Below are 14082 nucleotides of genomic sequence, written 5' to 3' on the forward strand. Positions count from 1 at the left end.
TACACACACACACGCACACACACACATATATATATATATATACATTCAATTCTCACATGCGTTCCGTTAGAGTGGGGTAGTTAAAAATACTGCACTCACACTGACACGCTCTCTCGCCCACAGATACGGTCGTGTGCTAAACCACATCGCACTGATCGAGGCAAAGCGCAAGTACCACGTGCTGTTTGTGGGCAAAGCGAACGAAATGCATCAGAGAATTAAATTAGAGGAGACACGCATGGATAAGTACTTTCTCAAGCAAGCGGAGCAGGCGGGTATGTGAGAGGACACCTGGTCAAGCCAATGCCACATTCTGGAAGCATTGGTGTCCCGTTGAGGTCGCAATTGCAATCGTGCATGCACTGCTCTGGCTTGTGTATCCCATTTCAACCGAGCAACAGCACACTGCTGGGGCACCGGGAGTCAATCGCTGTGCGCGTATCTGGTTGTCCTAACATCGGCCAGTGCTAATATACTTTTCCGTTGTACTCTTCTGTTTCTCCACAGGAGATGTCAAAGCCTTAGTACTCGCTCCGCACCAGGCCATCAAACAAAAGCGCATCACCAGGGACCTGCTGAGACTGGGCCGGGAAGTGGCACGCCTCACCGCATGTTGCCATGGCGACGCCCCCACGCGCAAGGTACACGAGCTGGACCACGTGTACTGGCAGCGATCCGGTAATAGTATTGCAGACGCGGACAGTGCGTGTCCTCCACCGTCCATGTCATACCAGCCGATTATCGAGTGCAGGTTGGTGGAAGTTCGGAACTTGCGGCTGACACTGCGCTGGGAGTGTGCGCTGGATGACGCGGCTCTGGAGGTTCAGAGAAGCGAAAGTGGGGCTAAACCGGGTAAAAGGGAAAAAAAGGACAAAACCGTTAAGGGGCGGGGTGGAGAAAAGCTCGCCACGGGAGAGAAGGAGCAGAAGGTGGTGAAGTCTGAGTGTGAACCGGTATGATACACACCCGTATGTGATGTGACGAGGGCATTGTGTGGTGTGAGATAGTCGCTGACGTATTAATAATTGGCTGCAATGATCCACCACAGAAGAGGAAACGCATATGCATTGCTTGGGCGCCACACACAGACCGCATGGTCGGCTTACGTGAGACATGATACCACAGATGGGATAGCTTTATGTTTTCGTTACAATAGAGATATTGGTGTGTGAAGTTGTACAGATGGGTTAGCTTTATGTTTTCGTTGTGAAGTTGTGCAGATGCGATAGTTTGATGTCTTCGCTACAATAGAGATATTGGTGAGTGAAGTTGTACAGATGGGGTAGTTTTATGTTTTCGTTACAATAAAGATATTGGTGAGTGAAGTTGTACAGATGGGGTAGTTTTATGTTTTCGTTATAAAAGAGTTATTGGTGTGTGAAGTTATACAGACGGGTTTGTTGGGCCGTTAACACCTACCAGGAGGAGCCATGGTGGCTCTACAGGTGCAGAAGCGTGCTTGACACACCCAACACATCGAATCGAATCGAATCGAATCGAATCCAACCCAATCCAATCCTCATTCTGGGCTTTACGTACCATAACTATAGCCGAAGTATATCATATACTCATCTCATCGTATCCTCTCACAGGCTGTCAGCCATCTCACACGCGTGCTCGCTGTATACGGGGCATGTCTGAAAGCCCTGGCCGCGGTACAAACTATGTGCATCGACGGGAAAGTCGGTATAGGACCGCTCTGGAAGAAACTGAGTGTAGAGCGTGTGCTTGTGCACTACACAGCGCTCGTTGGGATAGCCGACGCTAAGCCATGTAAGTATCCGCTCCTGAGACCCATGCATGCATGTGGTGTAGTGTGTATATTGAAGGCATCTGGCAGTGCGAATGTATGTATGTGGTGTCAGTGTATGTCACAGACATACTAAAACTGCGTATGTGATGCATATGGGGTATGCACTATGTATATCTAAGACATGTCAATGCGTATGTGATGTATGTGGGGTGTGTACTATGTATAGTAAAGACATATGCCAGTGCATATGTGATGCATGGTGTACTATGTATATCGAAGACATAAGATAAAAGACATCACATTGCGTATGTCTCGAAGAGGCATACGTAGGTGTTGTATGTGCTCGTACAGATGCAAGTGTGTCTGTAAACTGTACTCCGCGAATGCCGTCCGATGCGCAGTGCAGGGTACAACACACTAGGGCGACTTGATGAGAGTTGTTATATCGAGCACTTCCTAAATGAGTATTCCTCGCAGTTATATGAATGTGCCATATTTTCATTAGATGCAGAGTGTGCGCCGGTACAACGTTGGCTTCAATGGTGTCCAGTGGGGTGACGGTAATATGTGTTCAGTGAAAGACCCATACATAAAGCAACCCCGTGCTATACAATACATGTATGACACGGATACATACATTAGCCAGATTCTCGTTGAACAATCAATCACACAGACTGTGTTGTCTGCATTCGTTGCGGGAGGTTTTTATTCACACCTAAATTTCCCAATCCAATCTCTTACCGTAGCCAACAAGGTAGCTAAATCCGAAGTCCAAGCCTACCGTAGCCAACAAGGTAGCTAAATCCGAAGTCCAAGCCGAATCCAAGCCCGGGATCGTCCCGGAAAAAAACTCGGATAAGCGTGTCCGTGAACACTGTCTGGAGATCCTTGCAGAGCTACAGAAAGCCCTGGAGAACGCAGACCGGTGTGGGTGCGTTGGCGAACCCTTAGACATAGTACGCGAAGAAGCAGCAAGCGCGCGTTGGAAGGGAACGTTCTATGAAGAGGTAGGTAAATGTAGATACTCTCTGTCGAAAGTGTTCTATGGAGAGGTGGGTAAATACAGATACTCTCTGTCGGAAGTGTTCTATGGAGAGGTAGGTAAATTCAGATACTCTCTGTCGTAGGTGTTCTAAGGAGAGGTAGGTAAATGCAGATACTCTTCGTTGTGCGTACGAGTCAAGAAGTCCCAGGTCTGTGTGCATAGGCGCCAGTTCAAGTAGGCCGGTGTATTAAACTATTCAACTGTGCTGTGACACATCCTGTCCTCACCGTCTGTACAGGTGACCCTGGAGGAGAAGAAAGCCATTTTCCAGGCCATGCCGGCTGATGTGGGCTCGGGCGTGAACAGTTTCGGCGGCCATTGGTACACCTGCAGAAATGGGCACGCGTACACCATCGGAGAGTGTGGGGGGGCCATAGAGACGTCTCGATGCCCCGAATGTCACGACGTGGGCGGTAGGTCTCACCAACTGGACGCAAGCAATCAGGCAGCTTCTATTTTCCTCCGCGAAGTGCACGGACCCGCCCCGCAAAATGCCTGGCGGGAGAATGCTGCGGATCATATACGCTTTGTAGAGGAATTTTAGACCCACGGACTAGCTCGAGGCTTGTCGCGTGTTGCTGCTCTGGCTGCACTTCCGTGTTGTTGCGTAGGTGCGAAGGCGAAGAGTCGGCTCTCTCGGCGGACTAGGTGATGGCCGCACAGCCACATCGAGGTGAATCTCCGGGAGCTACTTGTATATGCACAGGGAGGTCGGCGTATACTAGCGTGCTAGAGCCCGGAATTCACGAATTGATTGTCTATGTATACGCCCATTGGTGTGCGGCGTACTACAGCGTGTTCGAGCTCGAAGCCCATTTGCCTTGCGTCTGGGTGTACTCGATGGATTGCCTTTGAGTACATCTGACACGTGGGTGCCAGTTGGTTATGAGCTCGAGTACGTTATAATGTTTACAACAACCGCAACACCGGACATTTTTCTTGGATCGCTTTGGGGTTGACTATACTGTTGATGAATTTGTGTATGTGTATGAAATGGTAGGAACGCGAGAGAAGGGCGTGGTATAGGCATGACTGGAGACTCAAGTATTATTAAGATTGTATTGGGTAGGAGGATCTCGACAAACCTGCGTGGAAGGTGGATGATTGGGACTATCAATCATTGCCCTAGTGAAGACTATGTGAGAAGGGTTGTCATGAGGCATGGCAAGGTTGGGGTATATATCATATTCACACAATATAAATACGAGGGAGTGAATTACTCAAGCAGAGACTGACTCAACAGTGTTGCACATTGAAGATGAATTATTCTCAGCCAATACTAAACTGTTGGCGATATTACCAATATGGATGGGCTGTAGACACGTGTATATTATATTAATAAAGCGAGCATTTATATGACATGCTGGTATGCTGGTAACAAGACACAATCGAGCCATTAACTGCTCAACTTCATGACCTATATGAAATCGAAGCTCGTCGTCTCAGGTACCTTTCTAACCTTAAGAAAACGGCAACATCATGTAAATACATACATATATATATATATTTATAATAATAATAATAATATACATACATACATACATGCATACCATATGTATATATATATATATATATTTAACATATATACACCTATCTATATCTATACACACACATATACATCTAGAACTATATAATACATCTATATTTATATAACTATAACTATATACGTTGATCGATGTGAGTGCAAGAGTCTGTGCAAGGCACAATACACAGCAAATATCAGCATATGTCCAGATCCACGAGTAGTTGAAGGGCTGCGCACCCCGGGTCGACATGCTTTACGAACAGCACGATGGGGATTTTTAGGGGCGTGATTATGTATGAGCAGGTAATCGGATTGAGTACCAGACCTCATTCCCGTGGTCCAGGGCTAGATCGACTTTAGATACAGAAAGTTTAATCGAACAAGTGTCGCTATCTCTCCAGCGCATATTACTGCAAATATAGCTATAGTATAAGATGTTCTTCTCAGGCCACTTACAGTCACTAAAGGGAAAAACTGCCTAAACTAAACATCGTGCTCCTTTTTCTGTCTGAAAGTTTCCGGCATGCACATCTGATGCACTAGTATGAAATCTTGCGCCTGTCTGAGTACACGTTGAGCTCGCTGCTCAATTGCTGTGGTCGCACTAGATATATCATACTTGCTATGCAGTCTACAACTTGGTTGTCCTCTAAGATTAGTCTAAGCTTTCTTCTTTTGGCTCACATCAGTCACAAAACGATCTTTCAGAGCGGCCGTATAGTTCTTAGCCGGCGCCCACGGCTGCAGTCTCTTTATGTGACCCTGTAGCGTTTAATTAGGCATGCCAACACAATCAATTGGTCAGCGCAGGGAAAGGGGTAGAGAGTCCACTATTCCTCACCGACCCACAACTGTAAGCTATAAACTTCTCACCCGTTGACATATGGATATAGCTATGGTGTATCAAATGTTCAAGGCAACCCGTGTATTGCTATTAGGGTTGAAGGACTCAGCTCGGCGAGTTAGCGTACTTACGTCTGGCAATTCGAGTGGGAATGCAGTAGACAATTTGTACGACGGACGAACACTACCGACGACAAACGGTATTTCACATACACCCAACTGTCGCATCTTGAGTTTTACATAAGTTTTGCATGCTGGACATGCCATATAATATAAATACAATCTGATGAAATCAATTTCGAAATACAAAGTTTGGGTGTTTGTTGCATATAATACTCAGCGTTCGGTGCTTTCCAATGAATGGATACCGATAAACTACGACGTATTAGATATGGTCAGCTATAGAACACACAATAACAAATACTGTCATTGTGGTGCTGGCATAAAATGCCGAACGCTATGTCACGAATCTCTTAGTTACACTGTGTCCCACTACCACAACTAGTACTATCAGATAGAGTAAACCCTAAAACCCCAATTCTACGAAACACGTAGAGTTGTGTGGGTGTATCGAGCACTCGAGCTTAACCATACCTCAAACTCGTCATGCACTCTCCTGGCGATCTCAACCGGATCGTCTCCTGGCTTCACGGGGATTCCTGGTAGAATGTGCAGCGTCACCTTCACGGGGATGGGGATGGGGAAGAAGTACGCACAGAAAAACCTGTTGGTGTGTTAAGAAAACAAACAAATAAATTAACAAAAGAGATCTTAGCACAGGAATACATCAATGTGCAATAAAAAAAATGCGACGGGGTTCAGGTAGGAATAAACCTTGCGCCCTAACAAAATGTGTGCTACTGGCGATACAACATTGCAATGAATGATGTGCAATGGAATTTTACGCGATGATCATAGAGTACCATGTACTTAGAATATATATATATATATATATGTATATATATACATATATATAGCTGGCTGAAAATCTGTATACAGTAGTTTAAGAAACTTACGTATTTGCAATATGAAAGTGAAGACGTGTAAAAGCACCATTAACACTTGCCTATACGAATGCCAATTAAGTTAATTCACAGTGATAGGTGGTATGCACTTCTGATTCCAAATGAATAGAAAAGATAGTAAAGGACGACTATAGCTGCATACGCAAGGCCTACTACAATCAGACATACATCCAGGGCTTAGGCAAACGCATTCAGTCCTAAAAGTACGTGATATGTACAGACTATTGCAGTATGACAAACGTCTATCTCTCGAAACCTATTCTAGTCCAGGCCAACGTACCAAACCATTGATCCGATGTTGTAGAGGATGTTCTGCAGGACAGGCGCAAACGCTAGGAATTCAATGAGCATGCTCCAGAGTTTCGTAAGGCCGAGCAGATTGCCCAACCACAGTAGCGGCACAAATCTCATCTCTTCCGAGTTCTGGGAAAATATGGCTGCAGTGATATAGACAGTAGTGAGCGAAAGTAGTATAGAATCTCGAGTGCACGTGTGTAAAATAATGTTCAACTATGCACAGACACGAAGCAGTCTATCTGTGATTACATTCGCTGCATACACATGCTTTGCAATACAATAATTGCTGTCATATATTTGTACAATCGATTCAATAAACAACAAACCCAGCTCAACTTACGATATATGTGAGTCGGCTTGCCTACAGCCACGGCTAAGTGGGCGAATCCCTGTCTCAAGTTTCCTGCAGTGTTCAAAATTGAGAATGATCAACAAATAGCCATGACAGTTGACAGCTATATGCGCAGGGCCAATGTAGCTGTGAGTATGCACTAGCCATTGAAAATCGCTCAGGTATATTTTCTGATGAGTTTCACAACGAGCAAAATCTTGCCGATGCCGATGGCAATACATTCCATGTGGTTGGGCACAACTTATAGAAAGCAAAGTGCCATACGAGTAAGCCTCATTATCCATTGATGGAAAGAGGGTGGCGAAGTACTGCAATTCATCGAACAGATGTAGGCACCTTATATGGCTGAGTGACTGAATGAACTCCAGTGCAGATATGCGTGTCACAGCACAATTGCATTTACACACGGCACCCATGGTTTGCTGACCACCAAACATATTCCATTTAGCTGGCGCCAGCAACACTGAGACTCGGGTCTCAGAGCGTCGCTCCCATATAGCTTGACAATAATGTAATAGATACTAAGTGTAACTAGACAGTCAATATAAATACGTATGTTAGGTACCTTTCCATGGACATCACGAATATGATCTGCATACGAACATAGCCCAACTATACTATGGGCACAAAGATGACCCACTCCGAGCTACAACTATTCAACCTAAATAAGTATGATCGGCAGCAGACAAGCATACGCTAGTGCGTACATGATCATATGATGGGGAAGATATGCATGTCTAATTTGGCGGTTGTGCGATGCTACCTACCTGACTTTGACTTCCAGTGCAGCTTGTACGAGTTCTTGTGTCCAGTCATTGCCTCTTCAGAGCCACCGGGAAGGCAGCCTGCCACATGGAAAGGTAAGAAAGTCAGTCGTACAGACAGGTTTCTCCGGGTCACCAACACCCGTACCAGTTGCGCAGGTATATGCAATCCCCTATGTACTTAAGTAGACTGACCAAGTGAGCTAACGGAGGTGTATCACCATTTGTAGAGACAGAACATACCGGGGTAGAAACCATGCTTTATCAAAGTGGCACCCGTATTCCGCTGGCCCGGGACACCACCCACATTCCTCAGCCACGGGTTGAACATCATAATCTGCCGATGGTATAGTCCTCGAAGGACTATGCCTGTAGTATCGAATAGGTGATAGAGCGTTTACGTATATATATAACGAGTTACCTCCAAAATATACCTACTGCCAGTGAAGTGAGACAAGGACAAGCATAGATATACGTCTGGGCCGAGAATAATGCCATGGTGATACTCTTCAAATATATATATATCAAGCCAAAGTTCCACACTTTCAGCATGTACGTGTAGGCCTATCAAGAGTGATTTGGTACTGGCAGCTTGAGACCTTTGAATAGAAGCATAGTATTCGTACAAGGGATACTGGATTCCCCGCACACTTTCCTCAATATAGAGTGTTGAATAAGGAACATAAACACGACCCGTAATGAGCACATTTCATCACAACAGCCTTTTCTCGCTCTCGAGAATATCTGGAGTCATATTCCGATAGTGATATGGGGTATGATACAACACCACGCATACCCGTTATATAGCTAATACGTTTACGCTATCACAGCCTCAGCTCGCCCCAATGTGCGCCAACGTCGAATGTGTGGCGACACGGGAACTTAGGAATACATCAGTGGTATTATGAAGCACCAGTCGTGCATAACACATAAGCATACCTGTTGCCTCCGTAAGCGCTATTCCGTTCAGCATGATATCCGCGTTGTGCGTTGTGTGCGTGCCGACAAAGAGACCACCAGAGCCCTGTGAGCGAACACACAGCCGTGGTTAATATTTGCGTACCCAGATCAAAACAACACACATACGACAGACTAAATATTCATATAAAAATCTCAGCACATCAACAATTCAGGTTTGCACTCTTTATTCTAGGAATATATATAGTGTGGGTAATCATTTGAATGGTTCATAATACATATTCTATGAGTGTGTTTACGAGAGCAGTAGGGCATACACCATAGCAAAAATAAAAGCTCTAAACCAAGGAAGAAAAACTTTATTGACTACCTCTTGCACACGATACGCAGACGTCCAAATGGGAACAAGCAACTGGAGTACAACAATGTCCGACATTTCGGATGCAGAAAATGATGAGTAGCCGGGTTAAACAAAACAAACGAACTCACATCTAGTTGCTCGGCGCCGACGACTGTGATGTCATGGAACCATTTGAAGAACCTATAGAAGACGAAGTAATGCTTGCTGAGCTGATATATGGTACTCTGCTCAATCTCCTGTTTTTGAACCATTCGAAATAGTGGGGGAATAATTGATTTGAGCGATAGATGATGTTGTCCAAAAGGGGTATGTCTCTGATAGATGTAGGGCAGTGAAACATACGGCCATACTGATGTATGTATGTCCTTCCTAGTCTTGTCTGGGACACTGAACATCCTCATTCAAATGGCGGAAAACAAGCACATGTTGGATACGAGTACTATAACATCAACATAAAAAGGGGCTGGCAGGTAGTCAGGTGCAACAATCTGTGCGTAGGCGATTGCATATACTGAATGCGATGCGTGTTTAACAATTTCATAAAAGGTATTCATTTCCACAGTTATCTATATAAAAGACGGGTGCACAAATCATCCATGCAATATCGGAGCGCTCGTGTACCAGGTGAGTGCGCTGGATATAAACAAGATCCTCTCAGTCTATCACGAATGTAGCTGGCTGCATACACACCCACACATAACACCAAATGTTATAGGCAGGCAGAAGACATACCGCATCCGGCAAGAAGGCTTTGGCTTCATTTGCCTTGACCTTATCCGACGACGAACGCATCATCTTCGACATCGAGCTTTTCTTTTGCTTCTTTGCATTACCCTCGGAAGCGTCCTTATCGGTCTCACCAGACTTATCGTCTGCGGTAACTGCGGCGTAACTGGTGCCGTTTACGTCGAGATCAAATCGCGACGGCATCGGCGAGTCAAAGGGCACGGGCGATGGTGCAGGGGTGTACCCCAGTTCGGTGTCGCGGGGCGGTGCCAACGACATGATGACTGTTATGTGACAAGACCGAGCCATAAAACGTGTGGTAAGAATGCAGGAGACATAAGGATTGTAGTGAGACGATACCCGAGTGATAGGTCTGCCGATATTAGGGTTTGGGAGCGATCGGGTTTTAGGGTGACTTTACACTCGTAATGGAATAAAGCGGGAGATCTTTGTATTATTTATTAGACATAATAAGGCTCTGGCGTGGCAACCACTCAGGTGGAGGCGCATTTCATCCAGACTTGTACAAGAGCGATGGTATTGCAAAGTAGACCCCAGAACCTGACTCGGTATTTGATATGAAGGTCAACTTTGTGTATGCTAACGGTGCAAGAGCACATGTCAATTGTTATTGAGACCAGCATTTCTAATGTGCATAGATTTTAAAAAACTTCTCACATTAATTGGTTGCAACATATTTTGCATAAATTACATATAAATGGGATATATAATCAAAACGAAGCGTATACGAGACAAATTGTATGATATTAAAATTCCCATGACAATGAGAAAATTAGATATAGTATATATATATATATATATAGATATATATCTATATAGATATATATATATACATAGAGTATATACAGATATATATATATAGATATAGATATAGAAATAATATATATATATATATATATATATTAATATCAAACGTCATTCCGACAGACACACGCTTCAAATATGTTGTTTTCCACGAGAAGGTGAGGTAGACCTCGTGGAAATGGGGGAAAATATTGCTATTTTTAATGCTTACAAAACAGTCTTCTTACACTAAAAAGCTTCAACATATCCTCTCGAACAACACAAAGAAGGCCCACCTGAATGAGAGCAGTCTGGTACTTCGGTAGGGACGTGTGCTTAAAGCTTGATTGGCACCAGGGATTTTCCTACTGTGCTTTTCGAACCTAGACAATCGATGTGCCCAGCAGAAGTATAATGTAAATTTATATTTTGTTAAAAGAGCTATATATATATATTTATATATATATGTATATATCATAAATATTTGTAGCTCAGTTGTTGTATGTATTCACCAACGATTCGGGCAACGAATACGCGCCTCCAAAACAGATGTAACGCATGATAGATAGCAAAATGATGATATTTGTCACTTGTCAGTACGGCCCATCTAATAAAACTTCCCTAGTCCTTCGGTCTTCGGACGAGCTATTTTTTAATAATAGAGGTCATGCATTTGTGAACTAGTTCTTTTACGCCCAAATATGGGGAACTAACACAAAACCAAAATATCATCGCCTACAAATCTTCACAAAATGTTAAAAAAATAAAAAATAGAAATCGGGTCCCAGTGTCGGCAAATTAAACATTTGGCAACGTACAGTAGGTCTTTAAGAGAAAAAATAGTACATACACTAACCGAGGCGAGACAACACTAGAACTGTAAGAACACCCTCGTCGCTTACGCGAGGTTCTATTTTCAGAGTAAGGTGGGTGGGTTAACGAGAGGCAATGTATTTAAATGCGAGATAAGTAGTGAAGCTCGCCCTGATTACTTCCGCCTTGCGTATATGCCACTGTCCATGATTATGATAGTCACTGCTTTGTGAACAGAGGTTAGTGCCTATGATGCAAATATTCCACAAAATACGCAGGTATCGTTGCTGATTTGGATGGCTCTGGTATTAGATAATAGTGTTCCCTTCAAAAGAAATATCCATTTAGTTGTCAAAGTGGGGATATAGTCATTATACAGTGGTGATTATGGCTCGAGTAAGTGTTGGATATGTGATTCGGCGGGTATCAACCATCATTTTTGTTATAGTGTTGTATTTTTTCATGTGGGGAGATGATAACAATTCTACGCAACAACCACAGAGAAACGGGTCCTACAGTGTAGCTACGAACCAATATAGAGATACGTATGCGTATGACGAAGACCCCCCTGCCGACTACGTGACCCTAGTAGATCTACAGTGTCCTGACCAGCTTGAGGGCTCTCACACTACATTCACCGACGTTCTCAACAACGTCAATCAATATGATGATTCCAAAGCTGTGATAGAATGTGATTTGTTACTGAGTGACGGTGTCGAGAACAACAACGTACGACGGAGTATTATACTCTCACAGCACGGTGGGGCTGCACGCAGGGCTAAGCTGAAGTCTTTCACCATCACCTTTTTACCGGAGGAGAAAGTCTGGCGAGGTCTCGATAAGCTCGTATTGAAGAAAGATCCGTCCGACAAGAGCGGCCTGCGATCCAAAATCCTATTCGACACATTTAAGGAGATGCCGAGTTTTAACTCTTTACGCACTAATTTTATGGCTTTGAAGATTCAGGTGCGCGCGAAAGACGGTGCAGTCGCTGATCACGATTTTGGTATGTACATCAATTTCGAACCTGTTGACGAATCTTTTGTGAAGCGACGGAATTGGCTGGGGAAAGAACGGTACAATCTGTACAAGAGTGTTAACTGGGACGGGCAGTCGGTGGGTGATCTGAAGCTGACCTCTGACCCGGAATTTAATGACACTCTTTTTCGGGCTATTATGGACTACGAAGGCTCCGATGATCACACGCAGCTGCTACACATGATGAAAGACATCAACGAAGTGAGTGATACTGATTTTCCGCAGACATTGAGGAAATGGTTCGACCTGGATAATTTATCTCTATGGGTGGCATGCACGCACGCGATACTGGGCGATTGGGATCACACGTCCAACAATATGGGATTGTTCACCAACGACGAGCTTAAAAAGTTCTACTTCCAGCCCTGGGACTATGACAAGAGTCTGCGTCTCAGTGGCGGCCATTCACAGATGGACACCTCAATGTCTAGTCTTAACAATCACTTCTTGTTCAGACGAATCCTCATTGCGTTGCCAGTTGAGTTCATGGGTTTAGTCTGGGAGAAGGTTGTAATTTTGACCGCTGATGGAGCTCCCTTTTCTGAGGAACGTATGGCGGACAAGGCAAGTAGGTATGCAAGCGCAATTCAAGCATATACTCAGCCGGGGACTGTGGATGCGATATACATATCGAGGAAGCCTTGGTCTGAGCAAGAAGACGATTTTTTTGGATATCTACACGACAACAAGCGATGGTGGAAGTTCAATAGCGAAATACCAACGAGCGTTCTTCAGATACCTAGCCACCCCAAACAGATAGTGGACACAGGCGAGACTTTCTATGTGAAGCTAAAAGCTGCCATCTCTCCTGTGGGGTTGGAGGTGGAACATCAAATAGTATTACATACCGACTATGATCCCGATGTGACTCATTGGTACGCACGCCCTGAGAAGGTTATTTGGCGTACAGCTTGGATGAGCTTTGGTCGCCAAATGAACTATCTGGCGCTCGCGTTCACGATTCCGCAAAAGATCATTGCTAGGTGTAGGAAAGATGGACCAGGGAATGATTGCTGGGTGAATACGCATGCAAGGGATAGTGAGGGCAAATGGGGTTATTTTGCACAGAAACCTTTGTACGTGGGGGTTGAAAAATTGTTCAACTCAATAGAAGAGGCGATAACGTGGGAGGAGCTGTATTTGGAAACTGGCGATGAAGATGATTGATTTCTAAAAGTTTCCTTTCCACGTTAAGAGCCAACTACTGCTGACCGAATGCATGATATCAAGCGATCCAGATTTCACATTCATCAGCCCTGCCTAGTTAGCCTTTCAGTTAATTATTTAAAATAGTATATAATAAGATCAATGGCGACTGATATCAGATCAATGACAGCGAGGGGATGGCCAAGCAAGTGTGCAGGAGTGGGCTACGGTTCGACAGATCATTTTACTCTTGTGTGCCTTTGAATCGTACATAACATCCTACTGAATTGGAATACATTGTCACTGAAATTTTTGTACCGCGAGCTTACGTTCAAGCAGTTTATCTCATGCGTGTGCATTACATTGTATTGTACCACAGAAGATGCAAAGCTCGCTATCTGTATACGGTGTGAGAGATCTTGCTAAAACATTCATTCATGAAAGATTCAGAAGAATTACTCGATTTTAGATTTTAAGCTGGTGTGGACTGCCGAGGCAAATATACGGTGGGCGATGCATTGTACGATCAAATACACGATTTTAAGGGTATATATATATATATATATATATGCATGTGTAAATATACATATATATATATATATATGTGTGTGTGTAAATAATATATATATATATATATATATATATATGTATGTATGTGGGATCCTCTAGAGT

The 14082-nt window shown here is 44.0% G+C and overlaps 3 protein-coding genes across 3 annotated transcripts; 2 read left to right on the forward strand and 1 right to left on the reverse strand.

Annotated features, from left to right (window-relative positions):
- Positions 1 to 205: 205 nt before the first annotated feature.
- On the forward strand, positions 206 to 3342 carry SARC_01756 (hypothetical protein; the record flags this gene model as incomplete). Its single annotated transcript, XM_014304524.1, has 5 exons — positions 206 to 275; positions 508 to 953; positions 1593 to 1847; positions 2512 to 2850; positions 3037 to 3342. 5 exons carry the CDS (start codon positions 206 to 208, stop codon positions 3340 to 3342), a joined length of 1416 nt encoding a protein of 471 aa, XP_014159999.1.
- A 1331-nt stretch (positions 3343 to 4673) lies between these two features.
- SARC_01757 (hypothetical protein) lies at positions 4674 to 10845 on the reverse strand. Its single transcript, XM_014304525.1, has 10 exons — positions 10710 to 10845; positions 9616 to 9893; positions 9012 to 9119; positions 8544 to 8628; positions 7848 to 7973; positions 7608 to 7685; positions 6829 to 6891; positions 6472 to 6628; positions 5761 to 5890; positions 4674 to 5085 (listed from the first exon to the last, which is right to left on the reverse strand). Exons 2-10 carry the CDS (start codon positions 9886 to 9888, stop codon positions 4984 to 4986), a joined length of 1122 nt encoding a protein of 373 aa, XP_014160000.1. The 5' UTR covers positions 9889 to 9893; positions 10710 to 10845; the 3' UTR covers positions 4674 to 4983.
- A 351-nt stretch (positions 10846 to 11196) lies between these two features.
- Positions 11197 to 13714, forward strand: SARC_01758 (hypothetical protein). Its single transcript, XM_014304526.1, has one exon. The coding sequence runs from the start codon at positions 11614 to 11616 to the stop codon at positions 13429 to 13431; it is 1818 nt and encodes a 605-aa protein (XP_014160001.1). The 5' UTR covers positions 11197 to 11613; the 3' UTR covers positions 13432 to 13714.
- The last annotated feature ends 368 nt before the right edge of the window (positions 13715 to 14082 follow it).

This window comes from Sphaeroforma arctica, assembly GCF_001186125.1.
Source record: "Sphaeroforma arctica JP610 unplaced genomic scaffold supercont1.72, whole genome shotgun sequence".
Classification (NCBI taxonomy): Eukaryota; class Ichthyosporea; order Ichthyophonida; genus Sphaeroforma; species Sphaeroforma arctica.